Source organism: Octopus bimaculoides, chromosome 3 (genome assembly GCF_046866305.1).
Source record: "Octopus bimaculoides isolate indiv1 chromosome 3, ASM4686630v1, whole genome shotgun sequence".
NCBI classification, from domain to species: Eukaryota; Metazoa; Mollusca; class Cephalopoda; order Octopoda; family Octopodidae; genus Octopus; species Octopus bimaculoides.
The window spans coordinates 140,070,432-140,092,539 of record NC_142930.1 but is presented as its reverse complement, the minus strand read 5'-3'; the positions used below and the strand labels follow the sequence as shown (position 1 = coordinate 140,092,539).

General features: G+C 36.1%; 1 protein-coding gene across 2 annotated transcripts in view; it reads right to left on the bottom strand.

Annotated features, from left to right (window-relative positions):
* Positions 1 to 7,348: 7,348 nt before the first annotated feature.
* LOC106876722 (insulin-like peptide receptor) overlaps positions 7,349 to 22,108 on the bottom strand; it is a 161,330-nt gene continuing 146,570 nt past the window's right edge. For both annotated transcript variants that reach the window (XM_089349744.1, XM_089349743.1), the window contains 7 exons: positions 20,872 to 21,014; positions 19,396 to 19,448; positions 17,554 to 17,692; positions 16,698 to 16,857; positions 13,570 to 13,699; positions 10,473 to 10,607; positions 7,349 to 7,930 (listed from right to left, as the gene is read on the bottom strand). In XM_089349744.1, coding sequence (XP_089205870.1) covers positions 7,405 to 7,930; positions 10,473 to 10,607; positions 13,570 to 13,699; positions 16,698 to 16,857; positions 17,554 to 17,692; positions 19,396 to 19,448; positions 20,872 to 21,014 — 1,286 coding nt within the window. In that variant the 3' untranslated portion in view covers positions 7,349 to 7,404. The remainder of the gene's footprint in view (positions 7,931 to 10,472; positions 10,608 to 13,569; positions 13,700 to 16,697; positions 16,858 to 17,553; positions 17,693 to 19,395; positions 19,449 to 20,871; positions 21,015 to 22,108) is intronic.

Below are 22,108 nucleotides of genomic sequence, written 5' to 3'. Positions count from 1 at the left end.
GACAATGCGTATCTTGGACTACAATAATCGACGTACTATATCCCTCTCTTTCCAAGAGAGTAGGGTGTGATTTGCGATAGATCTGGTTGATATTTCTATAAGGTTGAGAAACCATCTAGGTTTCTTTTGTTTAGACTGGTGATAAAAGAAGCTCAATAATATTCATCTTTATCAATAGGGAGGCATTATGTACCTCGGACTATATTATCCATTTCTTTACAAGTCAGTTGAGTATGTTTTTGAGAGAAGCCATTTCTGGCAGACCACGAAGTCATGCAGAAGCACCTTAGGTTACTCCAGTTCCCTACTTCGGAAAAATCCATCACGACATGTTAATTGCCAGACATAAATATTGAAAACTTAATTTAAATCAACTGCGTGATTAAGTAGCTGCTCATGGACAGAAATTTCAATTTTCTTACTATAGCCATTCTAGTGCACGTATGAACAAGGCCCATAACTCTGCTTGCTCGTGCGAAAATGGAAAAATGGATGCAAAACAAAAACAATGTAAGTAAATCAAATATTTCATATTTATTATTTAACCGGAGGAGGGAAGCCTAAGTCCCTACAATCTGTTTTAAATAACTAACAAACCAATACTCTTTTCACATGAATTTGCAGTAGTCGATAAAAGAAATCTGGTTATACTGGGTTATGTCCCTTTGCATGTTCTGTTGAAATCTTTGCCTTCGTCGTTCATTCTTCCAGGATCATGAGTACCAGTTAAATAGTTGGAAATTAACAAGCATACTTGCTGAGACTGTACGCTATCAAAGCTGGCCATATATAAAGTGGAATCGATGTTGAGAATGGAAGTATTTTAACAGCCAACAATACGTGTTGTATTTTTTTACTTCCATTGTTTACACACGATGACTAATAAAATTAAACTGGGAACCGTTTTATAGTGTATTTGAAAAGCTTTGTCGACAACTGATGGCTAAAATTCAGTCAACTGTTTTTAATTAAATTCTATTTTAGTTTATATACACGCAAGAGTGGCTGTGTGGTTAGAAGCTTGCTTCCCAACATATGGTTCTGGATTCAAGTGTCTACTATTGCCTCAGGCCGACCAAAGCCTTGTGAGCGGATCTGGTAGACGGGAATCGAAAGAAGCCCATCGTATATATACATACATATATATATATATATATGTGTGTGTGTGTGTGTGTGACCTCCATCACTGCTTGACAATCAGTGTTTACATCCCTGTAACTTAGTGGTTCAGCAAAAAAGATCGACAGAATATTAGGCTTGAAAAATAAGTCGTGAGTTGATTTGTTCGACTAAAACCCTTCAAAGTGGTGCTCCAGCATAGCCACAGTCAAATAACTGAAATAAGTAAAAAAAAATGTTTTGTAAGAACAAAACACTGTGCCTTGTGAGTCTATAAGACTCATCCAAAATATCACATTTAGGGATTCAATTTGTAAATCCCAAAAATTCATGAGCCATAAACAAAATATTTTACAAAAACTATTTATTTTAGAGCTCCAGATTGAATCTGATCAAACAAAATTATGATCAAAGGCGTTCTGGCCATGACCATCATCTCGTATCCTTGTAACAAAAATAAATAAATAAATGTTAGTTATGTTTTTAGGTTCAGTTCAACTGGGTGGCACCTACAGCAAGTGCCTTCTACTATTGGTTTGGGTTGACCAATGCCTTGTAAGTAGAAATGGTACATGGAAACTGCTTGTATCTATATGTGTGTGTGGATGCACTTCTTGAGATGAGGTCGTTTGGGGAGAAAAACAAAACAATACACAGTATTGTTACACTTTCACAGAGAACATTACATACTGTAGCTCTGTGACCTTGAAGTAGTGGAATAAAGAAAAACAAACCCTAACTTCTAATGAATGGTAAGAGTTGGTGACAGGAAGAACATCTGACAGTAAAATAAGAAAGCATGTAAAACGAACAAGGGAACTTAGACATTCCAGTTCTATATTTAAGAGATGAGGAATTATGTACATTATTTACATTTGATGGATATTTGTCCTCATCTTGTTTGTTGTTAGCACAACGTTTCGGCTGATATACCCTCCAGCCTTCATCAGGTGTCTTGGGGAAATTTCGAACCTGCGTTCTCATTTCTAAGGTATTTTTCAATATTATTATTATTATTCAGGTCATTGCCTGGAATCGAACTCAGAATCTTGGGGTTAGCAGCCCGCACTCTTAATCCCAAGATTCCAGGCAGTGACCTGAATAATAATAATAATAATAATATTGAAAAATACCTTAGGAATGAGAACCCAGGTTCGAAATTTCCCCAAGACACCTGATGAAGGCTGGAGGGTATATCAGCCGAAACGTGTTAACAACAAACAAGATGACAAATATCCGTCAAATGTAAATAATGAACTTAGACATATTCAGATTTCTTTTGCCTTTTATCTTCCCAAGGTTGATACAATGAAGCACAAATAATTTGCAAAGATTTATGGGTAGGGGTAAACTCCATTGACTGTACTTGTTTCCGACAAACTTGTCCTTGTTTTGAACACTGAGAATGTTAGAGCTCAGACAAGATGGACACTGATCTTTCTAGCAGGGGGGAGGGGAATTAATGTGATGATAGTGGTCGGATGGTGATTAAGCAATATGATAATCTGGCTTTGCTAATGAGTTATAATTTAAAACAGAATCCCAGGAGATCTGTATCAGTAAAAACTTGATTATTTAGAAAAAGTGGAATTTCCAACATGTTTAGATAGTCCTTCTTCAGAGCTGAAATGACAGCACTTTTTACAGCCTTCGTTTGAGTGACCTCCAAAAGTCTCCTTAAGTTCTATTTAATCTTATATATCTACCCAATTCTGTGAATTATCTTCTTTGCTATGTTCAACCTCAAATGTCGCAACTGGGAATTGTACCACATTATGCAAATGAAGGAATCTTTTACCTTAATTCTTCTCTACTGCTTCCTACCATATCATTGATATTCCATTTTCATTAAAGCCTCGCTTCTGCAGCCATTTACACTTTTTTGGATGCTGTTTTCACCTCAACTCTATTTCATGTGACTTTCAATTAATTTTCATCCATCTATGAAGCCACATCACTCTTCATAATATTCTCCAAACATTTATTTATACCCTTACTTCTTCGAAACAGCTTATGTGAGCTGTCATCTGCTTCTTGTGCACCATATACAGTCACCTGACATGAAAGCTAACCCACTACTATTCTTTTCTTTCCCATGCAACTTTTTATTATATACTCAAAAGTGAATGTTACATGTTGGTACTCCCTCTGCAAATTTTGCCTATTCTTCAACCAGCATCACACTTTTTTCATACACTCATAATATATGTAGTGTTCATCCTAAGAACTCTCTCTCTCTCTTGGATACCAAACAAGTTCTCCTTAAGTAATGATCTAAACTTCCTCCCACTCCAAGTACGTTTGATGTATATGCCAATACCGTTTCTTCCATTAGATCCAACTTAAGTCCCTCTTCTGTATCAGAATCTCTGACAGGGGAAGATTTCACCAATCTCCAACTGGACACCCAGCCTGGGCCTATACTACATGCTCAATTTATTTGTAAATACATGCAGTTACAGTTTGGACATCAACAAATGACAAAGATCAAACCTTGACTCATTGAGACTTTTCACCCTTCAGAACTCTAGTAAGACATCACCATTAAACTGTCAAGTAAGAGTGGTATTGTCATGATCTAGATAGCTAATCTCTACAGAGAAGCACTCTGTTAACTTAACAAATTGCCATTCTACAGCAAGTTACCAAATGATTTCACCAGTTCCTACCAGAAACAAGTTGGCACCGCTGTGTGTGAATGCATTTCTTCCAGCTTACTTCTGCACTCTGCCATTAACTTCACTGTAACTACACCTTTAAACTTCTATCATCTGTCCTAAATTTCACAAACCAGACAATCCTGGCCATCCTATTGTCTCTGTCTATAACTGCCCAATTAAAAATCTCTCTGCACCTAAACAAAATGCTATCACCTGTTGCCACATTACATATTAAAGGCAGCAACCATACCCTAAATTCCTTCAACGCATTCTCTTTACCTCCTGGATAGTCAAAACACCTTTTCACTTCACACATTAAATCACTGTATACAATCATCCCCCACAATGATGGCCTACCAATCCTTAAATACTCCCTAGACTGCTGTCGCCTGTATCCAGCACTATTACATCCCTTCACTTTACTAAATTTGGTCCTTGATTGCTTTTCCTTCTCTGGAGAACTTTATGAACATTTCAGTGGGGTTGCTATGGGAACTAAGATGGGGCCTGATTATGCAAACCTTTTTGTAGAGCATAACAAGGAGCAAATCTTTGCTCAATTCATGCATCTACCCCAGAGCTGAACAAATGTTATATTAATGACTGTGTTGGTGCTATCACCTTCACCTGGAATTTACTTCAACCAGATTCCACTCTCCCTTACCTTTCATTGAAACACATACTCATTTGCAACTTCCAACTCCAACTCTTTCACTCAACAACTGTTCAGATGTTTTTCCACATCACCTTTCCTTACCTTCAAGAAAGAAAGAAATTTCAGCAGCTACTTAAAAGCTCTTCAATACCCAGCCATACATAACCAGGCACTTTCAAATGTGTTCGCTGATGATGCAATACTTGTTCCTACACCAATAACACAACAACCATTACTGGGTCTAAGTCACAGTACTATATCATCCAAAATTTCTGCTGTACATCTCTCAATATCAGTAAAATTTGCAGTGAACTCTACATGTGTGAAACGGGCTGTCACCTTGCCAATCACTTTCGCGAGCACAAAGACTATGATGTATACCATGCCAACCAGTTACCACCCACTTCAAAGCAATGGACCATTTCATTACCCATTTATTAAAGTGTGGCATTCCTGCACACCACAAATCTGTACCCTCAAGGAAACAGCGAGAACATTTTATATTCAATCTCAGAATCACGGCACCAACAGGTTCCAGTGAAAATGTTTCCTTCTGCTCTTGTCATCTCAACAACTTAGGACTGTCCAAAGCATTAAAAACTCCACTCCCGATTATTACTCTACTCTATCTGTTGCTTTTCCCATGTGATAATTCAACAAATTAATCACCTGAAATTTGTCGGAATAATAATAATGATATTAAAAAAAAGGAAAATTTATGTTAATTAATACTTGAAAATAATATTTCCTTTGCTGAATGTTTTCTGTAAAAGTAAAAGTTATAAAAAATAATTTACTTTCTTTTAATAGTAAATTACCATCAAACTGAATTAAAATGCATGTATAGGGAAGAAAGACACAAGAAGCAGAAGAAGATCATCACAGCACTGAGTGTTCAAAACGATGTTCATATTATCAAAAGTACTTTTTCTTTTTTTCTTTCTTTATTATTTTTTTATAGAAATATACCAATTGTTTTGGTTATTTTATTTGAAAATTGTATTTGGAAACGTCCCTTTTGTTTATAATATATATATATATATATATATATATATATATATATATATATATATATATATATATGTATATATATATATATATATATATATATATATATATATATATATATATATATATATGTATATATATATATATATATATGTATATATATATATATATATATATATATATATATATATATATATATATATATATATATTTCTGTTTTTAATAGTTTATTTCTGACAAAGAATATTCAACAGAATTCTTACAGCATCAAAGATAAGATGATTGTTCTGGATGTAGCCATCATCATCATCATCATCATTAATATTATTATAGTACATTTTCCTGTCCAGTATATTACATATATAAGTTGTTGGATGTTATTGAGACCATGTATCAACACGGTGATATATTCCTTCTCAATAGGGTTTTGGTCCTTGAGGTGAATCTAATATTTATGTTGAGATAATTCAGATACAAAGTTGATGTTGCCTATTCAGCTTCTCTCTCTCTCTTTTTTTTCTTTTTAATTTAAAAAAATCTTTTTTTCCTTTTTTATTTATCAGGAGTAGCCCAGGTCAATGCCATTCACTTCTCTTGGTTGTTGTTTTTTTTTTCCCCCACTCATGCAATCTAGGTAACAAAACTAGCAAAACCTTCTCCATCTGACAACCTTCATAAATATAGACAACAAACCAAGAGAGCCTCTGGCAGAACTACCTAGATCTTCTTGAAATTAGAAAATATTGGCAGCAACCATTTAAGAAAACAAAAGCTGAAGAAAAAGTTAACAACAACAACAATAATGATAATAATAATAATAATAATAATAATAATAATAATAATGATAATAATAATAATAATAATAATAATAATAATAATAATAATAATGGTTTCATTTTGGCACAAGGCCAGGAATTTTGGGGGAGGGTGCTAGTTGATTACATCGACCCCAGTGTTCAAGTGGTACTTAATTTATCGACCCCTGAAAGGATGAAAGGCAAAGTCGACCTCAGCGGAATTTGAACCCAGAACACGCAAGGCAGACAGACAAAATGCTGCTAAGCATTTTGCCCGGTGTGCTAACGATTCTGCCAGCTCGCCACTTTAATAATAATAATAATAATAATAATAATAATGATAATAATAATAATAATAATCACAACATGTTGTGATGTTATACATTTATTCTTTCATAGCTAATTGCAGCTCCATCATGTTTTCATGTCCTCAATCAAATCGTTTCAACACTCAAAATATCCCTTTCAGCATGACACCTGCCTCTTCTCTGAAAATCTGAGTTACAAAGCAAGAATGGAGAGAACTAGAGGCAAAAAACGAAAGATTTCACTTTTTGCAAGCTCCTATGTTCCTTGTTTCCACCCTCCTCCCTACCATTCTAGTCAGTAATTTACAAACTCTTGCATACATAATATATACATATATATACACACACTTGCATCCGTCCGAACACCTATACATATGCACACATGTAAATTTCATTTTGGTACTTAGAATTAAAAAAAAAAAAAAAATTGCAACTTATTAAAAATTAAGTTAAAATATTACGATATCTAAAAATAGTAATAAAACAATTATAAATGAAAAAAAAAATAGGAGGGGGAAGACAACAAAATATAAGACCAAAAATATATACATACATACTAATACATAGCTGTGCATATACATATATATACACATACACACACACACACATATATATATATATCTATATCTATATATATATATATATATGGTCACATGCATAAATATGCATACATGTATGTATGTCTGTTCACACACGTATATTAACTTATGTATATAGCAAGAAAATGAAAAGAAATGTTCAAACAAAAAGAAAAAAAAATTGCTTCTTTTTGTTGTTTTTTTTTTATAGATGATGTAAATGTTTTTTTGTTTTGTGTGTGTTGTTTTTATTATTTTTTTTGAGAGCATGATAGAATGCTAGCATACAGGCGTCCTTGTCATCTGTGATTGTATGTGTCCATTGGCAATGCCATTTTTGTGGGAAATTCTTGAATTGCCATTTTTATTTGATTCCTCCTCGGGGAGATTAGCACTAAGTGAGCTTGAACTCCGTCTTAGGCCGCAGCTGACCTCTCCTGAACCCCCCATACCAGACATCGACAATTGTCCTGAAGTCGATGCGAGAGGATCAGCCTCTGACGGAATGACCTGGAGTTCCAACGCTTCCGCTGTACTGCTCTGTGACATATCTGAATGTAATTCAGTATATAAATCCTTTGAAGTACTGATATTTTTATACAGTGGTTTGTATTGTTCTTCATCTTCACCCCTCATTTTTTTTGCCATTGCCTCTTCTTCCATATGATGTCTGTTTTCTTCACTGTTGTAATATGATACATTTTGGAACTCTGGAAATTGTTCAGGCTCCAAAGCTTTTATTATGTCTTTGAAAGAAGGTCTTTGCTTGGGTTTGTACTGCCAACACATCAGCATTAATGAATAACTGAAAAAAAGAAGAATTTTTATGAGATCCTAAAATGATTAATGGAAATAACGTGAAAATATTTCTAAACAAACAGTGAAATTATAATAGTAAGCAACAAGTGATGATATGGTGGTATGGTCAAGATGTTTGCTTTGCAAATTGCGCACTACCTGTAGCAAATATTTTCTGCTAGAGTTCTGGACTGACCAAAGTTTTGTGAGCAGATCTGATAGACAAAAACTGAAAGAAGAATGTATCTCATCCACATAGTTGTTGGTACAGTTTCTTGGGGTAGTGACTTCTATTATAGCTCCCATATGTATGTGTGTGTATGTTTGTGTCTCTTTGTCTTGACACCATATTAGTTGTATATGAGTGTCAATGTCATAGAACTAGTAGTATTCATTTCCAATATTCTGTGAAAACATGTCCAGCCATAGCGTAATATTACTTTTGATTGGAAACAGATATGGTTTGGTGACAGGAAGAGTATCTGGCTGTAGAAAATCTGCCTCAATAAACTTTGCCTGACCCATACAAGCATGGCGAAGTGGACATTAAAATGGTAATGATGATGATGATGACGCACATGTATGTGCATGTCTTTTTACATCCAGGCTTCTTTAAATATCTTGAGCTACAAGCAATGGCTTTGATGTTGTCATTTTCCCTATGAACAACTGTCCCCTGGCTCAGATGGTGTTCACGAAAGACACACAGGTTTGTCATTTTTACACACACACACATTCACTCAAAACAGGCTTTATACAGCTTGCGTAGCAATTCTATTCACAAAGCATTGGTTAACCAGCAGCTATAGAAGACACTTGCCCAAGATGCCATATAGCAATTGGACTGAATTCAGGAAAGTTAGTTGTTCTACCAAATGCTACCAGATTATTATTATTTTCAAAATTACCTGAAACTCATGGATGATTTTATTTCATAAGATATATAGTCACATCAGGGTTAATGTGACTTTAGCTGAGACAAACAAACAAACTTCAAATTAAAAAATAAAATACACCTGAAGGAGTTATATATATAAAATAATACAACTCTCCTCCTCAGTTGCGGGATCCTTGTCTTGCAAGTTACTTGGTGACCTCACTGGTGCTGGTGCCACATAAAAAAAAAGACCATTTACTAGAGCTTGGTACAGTCCTCTGGCTTACCAGAGAGATTGGGTAACAAACTTCTTATCCACACAACCACACTTAATATTTCCTCATGCTGAAGTCATATAACCATGATGGTTGAATGGGTGTGCATAGTCATCACTCATCACTCACTGAAATCCTCAGCATCTAATCCTGTTCTTCCTCTATGATAAGCATCTCATTTATTCATTAGTTACCACAAGTGAAAGTTTAGGGAAAAACACAACACACACACATACATCAATGACTTCTTTCTTCTTTTTAAAATTTGATTTGAAAATGGCTACTTTATGAATTTCCACTAAAATCCAAATCACCACTTTTTTGTCATCTTCAAACTGTGTTTCTGTAATTAATATGAGTAACATTCTGTAAGATGCCATTGATGAAAACAGCTATTGTTTTCTGGAGAGAAAGTTTATTTGTTTGTGTGTGTATATAAGTGTCACTTATATATACATATTGTGTGTGTGTGTGTGTATATATATATATATATATATATATATAAACAAATAGTACATGAGTATATGCATATATACGTACAGGTATGTGCATACCGACATCCACCTGTATGTATAGGTGCATATCTGGGTACAGGACATTGCAAACAAAATGTAGACGAGAAAACACACAAGCCGCATAGAGAACATTCTACTTCATCAGCTAGCCCCGTTTTAACTCCGGTGTTTCAAAGAGCTGGGCAGGACGCATCGTTAAAACGGATCTTCCCATGGACCACAGATTAAATTTGTATACGCAAATTAAATCTTGCCATGGAGGAATGTAGTGGCGGACAAAAAACAAGACAGGAAAACAAACAGAAAAGGCTTTACAGCCAGACGAGAAAAATTATGTGTGTATGAACGCTGTGAGGCACGAACTTGAAAGGGACGAAGTAGTTCGCGTGTTTGCTCGGCGATAGCCAAGGAAGAAAAGGATTATATATATATATATATATATATATGTACATATACATGTATATATATGTGTGTGTGTGCGTGTGTGTGTGTGGAGGCGCAATGGCCCAGTGGTTAGGGCAGCGGACTTGTGGTCGGAGAATCGCGGTTTCGATTCCCAGACCGGCCGTTGTGAGTGTTTATTGAGCGAAAACAGCTAAGCTCCACGAGGCTTCAGCAAAGGGGTGGTGCGACCCCTGTGGTACTCTTTCGCCCCAACTTTCTCTCACTCTTTCTTCCTGTTTCTTGAGTAACGCTGCGATGGATTGGTTTCCCATCCAGCGGGGTGAACACATACGCCATAGAAACTGGGAAACCGGGCCCATGAGCCTGGCTAGGCTTTGAAATGATCATAATGATAATACACACACACACACACCATACATGCATAACAAAAAAAAACAAAAAACAAACCACCCCTTAATTTTTCAAATATATACTTACAGGCGTTTTGGACAGCCTTCTGGTTTTTCCATTATTTTGCCATCTGAAACGAATTTCACCACTTCTGAGTTTGACAAGCCTTGATATGGCATCGCAGCTAACGTTGCCATTTCCCAAATGACCACTCCATAGGACCTAAAAAGGATATTTCAATAAATTAGCATTAGTTTAGCCACTACTAATAAATAAAAACAACTGGACTGTCAACTGAAATACTGATTTAAATGGCATTAGTTTTTCATATATAAGAATAACAAAAAATATATATATAAATAAATACACATGCACAGCAAAAGATTAGTTAACACTAAAATAGCCTTTCTCAAAATAAAAAGAATAAAAATCTGGTATACACAATTAAAGCAGTAATAAATTAAAGGAGCTATTAATGTATCATATTAAATGTATACACACTGTTGACAAGCCAGTTACTATGGTATATGTCCTGAGATAACATCTCTTACTGACATGCTGTGTTAAAAACACACTGGAAGCAGATGAGAATTCATCCCAAAAGCAGCTAGCAAGAACACCAGATGTAGATGAAGAGAGAAGATAGTTTTTGAGGGATTGAAGTCTTGAGCAGCATGTCATAAGGATAAATATGCCGAAAAGAATTTCTGAGTTCTTTTTGTGTTTAATTCTATATTTGTAATGCTTATTGTACATGCACAGCATATTCCCTAATATAGGAAAATCTTAGAATCGGAGGGTAGTTAGCAAACCCTAAGGGAAAAATTACTTCTTAAACAAGGTTTTGGTTAAGATGAATTTAGCACTGCCAAACCTTTCAAAGATATTAGTTATGGTTAATTTAATCTGTTATAAAATTGTAATGAATGAGAAACATTAACACTTTAGCATTTCAACAGGCCATACCTGGCCAAATATTCTACTCCAACCACCCAGATCTGGCCTCTCACAGCTAACCTACAATATCATTCTAAAAATAAATAATCACATTATCAAAATCTCAAAGCTACAAGACAATGCATGATTAATACAAAACAATGTGAATAAAATACAATTAATTATAATAAAATAGTATTACAAAATAGAATAAATAGAACAAGAGGAGACATGGGATAAAGAGTCCCTGAAGAGGTCACAGCATGTGTGACAAAAGAGCTTTGACAAAGAAACTAAAATAATAATAATAAAACTGAAGTGGTGACCAAATATATAGTGCATATTTAATTGGCAATGTACAAGAGGGTGAATGGGATCAGAGGATCAGTTAAGTTTACAAGAGTGTAAGGTGAGCAACAGATGATTAGAAGCAGGGAATATGGAGTGGAGATTACAGGTGATGCAGTGAATAGCAATAAGTATTACACTTGGTAGAGTAAACTGAATGCTAGAGTTAAAAAAAGGATAATAATTTTTATATAGTGGTTCCCTAAGATAAGGAATATATTTCAAGGATTCCCCAAAAGTAGAAATTTTGGTGAACATTGGTTTAGTGTGAAGAAAAGTCATTGCACAGTAATTAAAAAAAAAATTAGCATGTTGAATCTAGCTCAGACTTTTAGTTCCTCTAATGATGACCAACTTGTCTGATTTGTACAGGAGATTAATTCTTGGAACTTATGAATGCAGCTGTTTAAGACAGCAGGAATTTATTTAAACAGTTGCTGATTGTATTTCTAATGAAATATACTGCCTGTTTCAATTTCTTTTGAAAATGGTTTCAAATTTTGGCATTTGACCAGCAATTTCTGAGGCGAAGGGGAAGACGATTACATCAAACCCAGTGCTTAACTGGTACTTGTTTTATCAACCCAGAATGGATGAAAGGCAAAGTTGACCACAGCAGACTTTGGGTGCGGGATGTAATGACAGACGAAATGCCGCTAACCATTTTGTCCAACATGCTAATGATTCTAACAGCTTGTAGCCTTAATTTCTTTTGAAAAATAATCAAGAATTTGAATAGATGTAGTTAAAAACAACAAACTTCTTAATTATTTGGCTGTCATTTAGCTCCTTGACTACCCTGAGTGCTGATTGAACAGATCACTGGTCAAAGATATTCCAGTGATGACCATCACGCATTTCCTTCAGGTAATGCATCAAGGCTATCATCTTTCTATTTTAAGATGGTCGGGTGTAGTTTAAGGGGAACTTGACTGTTTTTTCAGGCAGGTCAAGCAACCATATAAAGATTAGAACTTAAGAGATTTTTACATTAAATTATGATGGAAGGTTTCAATTTACATCTCATTTAGTCTTTACTCTTTCACTTGTTTCAGTCATTTGACTGTGGCCATGCTGGAACACCGCCTTTTTAGCTGAGCAAATCAACCCCAGGACTTATTCTTTGGAAGCCTAGTACTTATTCTATCGGTCTCTTTTGCCGAACCGCTAAGTTACGGGAACGTAAACACACAACCATCGATTGTCAAGCGATGTTGGGGGGACAAACACAGACACACAAACATATACACACACATACATATATACGACGGGCTTCTTTCAGTTTCCGTCTACCAAATCCACTCACAAGGCTTTGGTCGGCCCGAGGCTATAGTAGAAAACACTTGCCCAAGGTGCCACGCAGTGGGACTGAACCCGCAACCATGTGGTTGGTAAGCAAGCTACTTACCACACAGCCACGCCTGCACCTATCTTAAAATCTGAACATTTTAAAGCAAAAAATTTTGTATAACATAATTAGAGATAGTCTCAGGTAGGCTGGGACCAAAAGGATCATGGAAAGATTTGAAAGTCCAAATTAGTTGCTCAAATAATTATTTCTAACATAGACACAAGGCCAGAAATTTAAGGGAAGGGAACAATTAACTAAATCAACCCCATTACTTGACAAGTACTTTTAATTTATTGATTCCCCTCACAAAGAGAATGTTGTATTTCCCTCGGAAGACTTGCAGAGATAACACACGGAACGTCAGACGAATTACATATCTAACAGTCCATATAACAGAGAAGAATGTCAAAATTGGTCCCAGCATTATATGAACTCAAAATGTAAAGAAACAAAACAATACATTGGCTGAAATAATAGAAATAATCATAGAGTTTGTAATGAGCATGCAAAACCCCACAAAATATATAAGAAATGTTCCTCCAGACATACCAGACGTCAGAAAGACTTGTATAAATGCCATCCTTCAATGATTCTGGTGCCATCCACCGAACAGGTAACAAGGCATTACCGCCCTTGCGATAATAATCTGTTTCATAAATATCTCTCGTCATACCAAAGTCTGGGGAAGAAAGGAAAAAAAAAGTAACATTACAGAACAAATAATTTTAGAATTATATTATTGTCATCACTGTCATCATTTGCCATCTGTATTCCATGCTGACATGGGTTGGACTGTTTAACAAGATCTAACAACTCAGAGGACTGTGTTGAGCTCCAATATTTGTTTTGACATTGTTTCTGCTGCCAGATGCCTTTCCTATTGCCAACTACTTTACAGAGTGTGCTAGGAGCCTCTTTTGTGTCACTGACACTACGAGATCTCCAAGAAAAGAACCCTAGCTTAAGGAGGCGGGGGGCATTGTATTGAGGAAAGTGACTTATATCAGATGTTGAAGAGCATGACTATGACAGTGGAATACATGGCTACCCTGGTTAGAAAAGGAGAGGAGATGGTGGTGATGAGATGAAAGGATGTACCGTCAATGTACAAGAAGGTGAATGGGATGAGAGGATCAGGTAAGTTTACAAGAGTGTAAGGTAAGCAACAGATGATTAGAAGCAGGGAATATGGAGTGGAGATCACAGGTGATGCAGTGAATAGTAAACAGAAAAGGGGGTCATAGTCAATAGTGAATATCAATGAAGGAGAGGGAGAAGCAGAAAGGAGTGGGTCAGGGATGAAGGGGTGATACATGGTAGTACGAAAAAGAAAGATGTATACATTTTATGTAAACTATACTTATGCATGCCTTAGTCAACAAAGAACCAAAAATATTTTCTTTCACTTTCCCAATATTTTTCTTATAATCCATTTGTTGTACTTGTTTGATCATAATCAAGTGATTTAATATGAGTTCAGATGTTGAAAATTAAAACAAATCATTGTAGAGTCCAGATGGTTAATCCATATTACTCCATAAGGAGGGTCAGTTTCCTGGTTTCTCTGGCATATATATTCCTCCCTGGATGGAACGCCAGTCCATTGCAGGATTAATCATTTTTACCAGCCGAGTGGACTGGAGATAAAGTGTTTTGCTCAAGAACACAACACATTGCCCAGTTCAGGAACCAAAATCATAATCTTATGATCAGGAGTCCAACGCCCTAACCTCTAAGCCATGCACCTCCATGATTGAGTCAAGATAGTTATATAAAACACACACACAAACATATATACTTTTGTTTTATTTTGTGACTTGTGTTGTTATACTCTCAAGTATCAACAAATGTTGGCATATATTTACAACCTGGTCACTGACTTCCACTGCACCCCAAATATGTTCACTGTATAAATAAACATATTATAAACATCCAATCAAATATAATATTGTTTTCTTCCCATGGGAGCCTTTCACATGACAATGATGTTTGCTCTTTGCATTTGGTCACATGATATACTTCATCTATCTCAGGGTGTTTATCATTTTCAGTGGCAGTGTCTCTTTCTACTTTCTTTCTCCCTTTATGTTGCAGCACTTGTTCTTTTCTAACCCCACCCTCTCTCTCTAGCCAGGCTCCATATCTCTCCTGCTGTTCCATTCACCCATCCTATTTATGCATGAACAAAGAGAAAAACTGGTTATAAGAAGAATTGTTTGTAGAGTGCAAGAGAGAAGACTGTACTGATATGGACATGTGGGGAACCTATGAACGAGGAAGACCAAGAAGACATAGAAGCAAAGCGAAAAGTGATCTCAGGAAGGTGAACCTCTGGGAGGAAATGACAAAGGTCTGTAACAAGTGATGAGACAGTGTGCTAGAGAAAACCCTGTCCAGGTCGTGTCATCACCATCATCATCTCATTTTCATTTCATACCTGTTTTCCATGCTGGCATGGGTTGAACTGTAAGCCAGAGGGCTGTACCAAGCTCTAATGACTGATTTGGCATGGTTTGTATGACAGAATGCCCTTCCTAACACTAACCACTTCACAGAATGTACTGGGCACATTTTACGTGACACTGACGCATAGGTATGGAAAAGCCAATATAATGGTGATGACAATATTGCTGATGATGATTATGATTTCATCCAATAAATGACTATTAGGATATTTTTAGGTAGTAAATTCAGATAGATTTTTATGATGGTTAAAGCAATAGAAGAGAATCTGGGCAATTATTTTTTACCGATTAGAACTGCCGGAAATAAATACTGAAATTAGATGATAGGTACAACATGGCAGATTTGCCCTGTAATTCAGTAATTCAGTTAAATCTAATTTTGTACAGATGTAAACAGTGATAAATTTATTCAATAAAATTCAGAATGAACATCTTGGAGTGAAGAGGATTCTTTTGTTTTGGAGGCAACCACAGTGCTGATGTCATGATAAACTGTAAAATTGTTGATGATATGAATGAACAATGTATTTAATCTTGTTGAAGTGTAACAATCTCTCTGGTAGTGGGTTCCACAAAAAAGGGCATCTAGTACACTCTGTAAAATGGTTGGTGCTATGAAAGTCATCATCATCATTTAACGTCAGTTAGATGGTTTGACCTGGGCTGGTAAGCTGGAAGACTGCACCAGACTCCAGTCTGATTTGGCATGGTTTTCTACAGCTGGATCCCCTTCCTAACACCAACCACTCTGAGAGTGTTATGGGTGCTTTCATGTGCCACCAGTTGTAAAATTGTAAAAACCATATCAAATGAAACTTAAGTGAGATGTGGTCCCACAACAAATCTAGAAGGGTAGTAACTCTGTGAGGGAGGGTAGCAGTTGATACAGACTGTGACAAACACCCAACTCATTAGCAGTATAGAAAACGAACACAAAAATGATGATGATGATAATCATCATCATCACCTATACAATATGATAATTTTATGGAAATTAACAAAATACCAGAGTTTAAAAAAGGTTAACTGAATCATTTGAATTCTCAGACAGCATAAATTACATATTTAAGTTATCAGCTCATGTTAAGTAAATTAAAAAAAAAAAAAAAAAAAAAAAAGGATTTTACAGAATTACTTTTAACACAACATCTTAATGTTTCAAAAACATAAAAATTGAGAGCCTTTCTTATTCTAATAGCATGAAATAATTACCTCCAATTTTCACAACGGAATCTAGTGATACCATGCAATTTCTGGCAGCTAAATCTCGGTGGACATACTTTTTATCAGCCAAGTAAGCCATACCGTCAGCAACTTCTACAGCCATACACAAAGTCTGATGTAGTGTTAGGGGTTTACGACCATCGTATTCCTAGAAATAATTAAAAAAATAAGTTAATAGAATTTCCCACAAATACAATAAAAACTTCTCAACAAAACATATCTTTAAACCAATCAACTGAAATTAATTAAGATCCATGGAAATTAGAATACTGCTCGGTTATTTAGAACCTCTCTCTGTCAGGGTTGACCATATTTCTGCACATGCATGCAGATGGCTTGGGCAAGGTTGTTTTTCTTTTCCTGCCTTTTGTGGAAAACTGGCAGTTGCCCTATATGCAAGTTCCCTCTCTCCACATCACTAATGTTGTCCAAAGAGAAAGCCACTGCTTTAGGGCTTAGCATCAGTGTCATCATGGGTATAACTGTCAGAAAGCAAAGAGCCAAATGGATAGCTGAAGAAACCCCTCCCATCCAAATATTCCAACTGTTCTTCTAATCCACTATCATGGAATAATACATTTTCATCAACCCTGAAAGGATAAACGCAAAATTGACCATGGCAGGATCAGAACTTTAGTCTACTTGGTGTGTGTAGGGGATCATCATCATCATCATCATCATCATCGTTTAACGTCCGCTTTCCATGCTAGCATGGGTTGGACGATTTGACTGAGGATTGGTGAAACCGGATGGCAACACCAGGCTGGGCTCAAAAAGGCCATGGCCACTGCCCTTCCTCTTTAGTGTAAGAAAAAGGTGAATAAAACGAAACATTTTTTCTTACCTCGTCATCGGGCCTATGTCTGCGTAAAAACTGTTTTAAGTCTCCATTTGCCATCAGTTCCATCACAACCAAAGGTCGGCCAGCAGATACAACGGAAACAACTCCCAACAGCTTCACAATATGATTGCAACTAAATGCTCTGCACAAGAAAATAAGAGAAATGAAAGTTAAACCTTGAAGATTTTTTGTTTTCTTTAAAGAATACGACAAAGACAAATAACACCTGATAATTTTTAAAGACCACATATGATTGATGATGATTGACCATTATATTTGTCAAATAGAGTCGATTCATTTGACCCCAATATATACCTGGTACTTATTTCATCAGACCACTAAAGAATTTACAAGTAAAGTCATCTCTCACAGAATAATTTGATCTCATGATATAGAGAGCTAAAACCAAGTACTACTGCAAGACGTTTAGGAAGTGTTTTATCCTTTTCTACTCTGTGCATAAGGCCCAAAATTTTAGGGGAGAGGGCCAATTGATTAGATTGACCCCCCCCTCCCCCCCAGTATGCAACTGGTACTTAATTTATCAACTCCGAAAGGATGTAAGGCAAAGTCGACCTCGGCGGAATTTGAACTCAGAACATAAAGACAGGCAAAATACCACTAAGCATTTCACCCGCTGTGCTAACGTTTCTTATTCCTTTATTTCCCACTAGGGGCTAAACATAGAGGGGACAAACAAGGACAGACAAAGGGATTAAGTCGATTACATCAACCCCAGTGCATAACTGGTACTTAACTTATCGACCCCGAAAGGATGAAAGGCAAAGTCAACCTCGGAGGAAGTTGAACTCAGAATGTAGCAGCAGACGAAATACTGCTAAGCATTTAGCCCGGCATGCTAACGTTTCTGCCAGCTCACCGCCTTAGGAACTGTTTTATCGTTCCTACAACTTCTTAGCAATACTTTCGCCTGAACAGTATCTATTAACTAAAATTATGGTCATTCTTGCAAGGAAGGGACACTGTCCATTAAATGAATCCCAGTACATTGGCTTCAAAAACTATTGAACATCTCCAAAGCCAATTTTCTTTTGGTAATGTGTACAAAGAGCAGGGACATGGGTGAAGCCTGATGACCTGCGCTAACAAGAAATTCCATGTTTACAAGGTTGGTTCCAGGTCCCATCCAAACCCTTTTAAAGAAGGTGGTTCAAAAGTTTCCCAATGCCCTCTCAGGCCAGGAGTGTGTGGTTCCAGACCAATTATCCTGCTGCCCGAAGAAGAGCTTTCTTCACCAAATACTGACCTGGAGATAATGAGACAAATCATTATCATCACTGTTTTACAACAATTTGTTTTTTTCCATATTGACATAGACTGGATGGATATGTTCCAGACCAGCACCTTACCATTCGTTGCAGTTCTGCCTCATCTGACCCAAAGAACAACCGAGAAAACTACCAATCTTTCTTGTAGTTACGCATCATCATCATCGTTTAACGTCCGCTTTCCATGCTAGCATGGGTTGGACGATTTGACTGAGGACTGGCGAACCAGATGGCTACACCAGGCTCCAATCTGATTTGGCAGAGTTTCTACAGCTAGATGCCCTTCCTAATGCCAAGAGTATAGTGGGTGTTTTTACGTGTCACCAGTACGAAGGCCAGTCAGACAGTACTGGCAACAGCCACGCTCAAAATGGTATATTTTATGTGCCACCTGCGCAGGAGCCAGTTCGGTGGCACTGGCAACGATCTCGCTCGAATGTCTTTACACGTGCCACCGGCACAAGTGCCAGGAAGGTGCATTATTAAAATGTAGGAATCTTTGTACTCATTTGAAATATTAACAAAACTGATAGAAATGGATCTGAGGAATACTTACTTCATAACTGTAGCTTCCTTTAAAAAGCTATGGCGATCGGCAGACATTGCTGTCTGTAAGTAGAAGAATGAAATATTTTCCAGAAAATCAGCAAACAGGAATCATTAAATAGAACAAGAATGAATATTAATAGACATGCTTAATGTTTATTAGTAATACTACTAAGTAATACTACTAGAAGAAACTTGCCCAAAGTGCAGTGATGTGAGACTGAACCCAAAACCACATGGTTGCAAAGCAAGATTTTTTAACCACACAGCCAAGATATTTACAAGCAATATATAACTGTCTGAGATGAATTACTCTTTATAAAATTTTAATTCTCCAGCCTTTAAGATGGGGAAAAAAAGTATCTATAATATGTTTCTTTCAGTTTGATCTAATGATTGTTGCTAGTCATCATATTCTCTTTTACTCTTTTATATGTTTCAGTCATTTGACTGTGGCCATGCTGGAGCACCGCCTTTAGTCGAGCAAATCGACCCCAGGACTTATTCTTTGTAAGCCTAGTACTTATTCTATCGGTCTCTTTTGCCGAACCACTAAGTGACAGGGACATAAACACACAAACATCAGTTGTCAAGCAATGCTACGGGGACAAACACATATACATACATATATACGACGGGCTTCTTTCAGTTTCCGTCTACCAAATCCACTCACAAGGCTTTGGTCGGCCCGAGGCTATAGTAGAAGACACTTGCCCAAGATGCTACGCAGTGGGACTGAACCCAGAACCATGTGGTTGGTAAGCAAGCTACTTACCACACAGCCACCTCTGCGCCTATAAAATTCCTTTAAAATTTCGTTTATAAACTAAGGATAGCAAACTTAGTTTAAACTAGGTGGCTGATTTGTTCTTAATGAAAGAGGCGGAAAGAAAATCAAGATTGAATTTCTTGATGCAATCCAATATTTTGTTGATTTAAGCAGGTACAACATTTCATATAAAGGAGTAAGATCTTATGAAAGGCATACAAGGTGTTCATAAAATGTAAGAAACTACTTAGAATCAAAGTAATTTTAACTCCTGATAATTGCTACTAACACTAGATCAACATGTATGTCATTTACCAGTTCAACTTGAATATTACTTAACTAATACATTTCTGTTTCTAAATAATTTCACTATTTCTTTTCCTAAATTATATCATCTATATTTAGACTTATTTGTAATGTATTCACTGAAGAACAGGTGATCATCATTATCCTTATCACCATTTAATGCCCATTTTCTATGCTGGCATGGGTTGGATGGTTTGATAAAAGCTGGCAAGGCCAGGAGCCACACCAGGTTACAATTGTTTGTTTTGGTATGGTTTCTACAGCCGGATGCCCTCCCTAACACCAACCACTTTACTCAGTGTAAATAAGAATACCATTTAAAAAAAAGCTAACTTGTCACAAAGGATGTATACTGATCAACACCAATTAAAGGATTCTTTGAAAGGGAAATAGGGAGATTTTTATAATTACCTTTACTGCAACTGTGATACCTTTTTCATCGTCTCCACTTGTAAAGAGGATACCTTCATAAACCATACCGAAAGAACCTTGACCAAGTTCTCTAATTAGACTAATCATATCTCGATCCAGTTCAGTTTCATCAGGTTCATAAACTACAACAAAAGAAGTTGAAAGGTAATCAATGTTTCAATTAATACTTAGAAATCATAACTATAACTAATAAAATTAATATTCCCAAATCAATTGAATATTTAATTTATAACTTTAACATGTGTTTGATGTGGGTAAAAATAGTAAATACACATCATATAGACACCAGTGGTTCTCACACTCTTTGATTTTAGCTTCCTTCTGAAATAAAATTACCTCAGCAGTGTCCTCATACAGGATATTATTAGTTTGAAAGAAGAAAAATATTTTACCATTTGGCAATGCTTATTAAATATCACAATATCATGAATTATTTATGGTAACTCACAAAAATAACCAATTTTTATGCAGTAAAAATCTATGTATTACTTTTTTACTCGCTTCAGTCATTTGACTGTGGCCATGCTGGAGCACTGCATTTAGTCGAGCAAATTAACCCCAGGACTTATTCTTTGTAAGCCTAATACTTATTCTATCGGTCTCTTTTTGCTGAACCGCTAAGTTACGGGGACGTAAACACACCAGCCTTGGTTGTCAAGCAAAGTTGGGGGGACAAACACAGACACACAAACATACACATATATATATATATGTATGTATATATATATATATATATATATATATATATATATATAAATATATATATACGATGGGCTTCTTTCAGTTTCCGTCTACCAAATCCACTCACAAGGCTTTGGTTGGCCCGAGGCTATAGCAGAAGACCAAGGTGCCACGCAGTGGGACTGAACTCAGAATCATGTAGTTGGTAAGCAAGCTACTTACCACACAGCCACCCCTGCGCAAACAAAATTCTGTAAAAATACAGATGTGCAGAGGTTTTATAAAAGTACTAAAGTATAAGGACTGCCAAAAATAAACTTTTGTATACATTATCTACAAAAGATAATTTTTTTTTACAAACATAAAATCTAGTAACAAAAACAATCCTTATAATTAGTACTTTATCCAATGTCAGCTTTGTAGCTGATACAAACTTGCAATCTTTTCGGTATCTGGTCGCAGTGTTCTTGCTGTCAACTAAACATCACCTCTCCTTACAATACCAAAGCAGTTACAACCTTTTGATAGTTGGTAA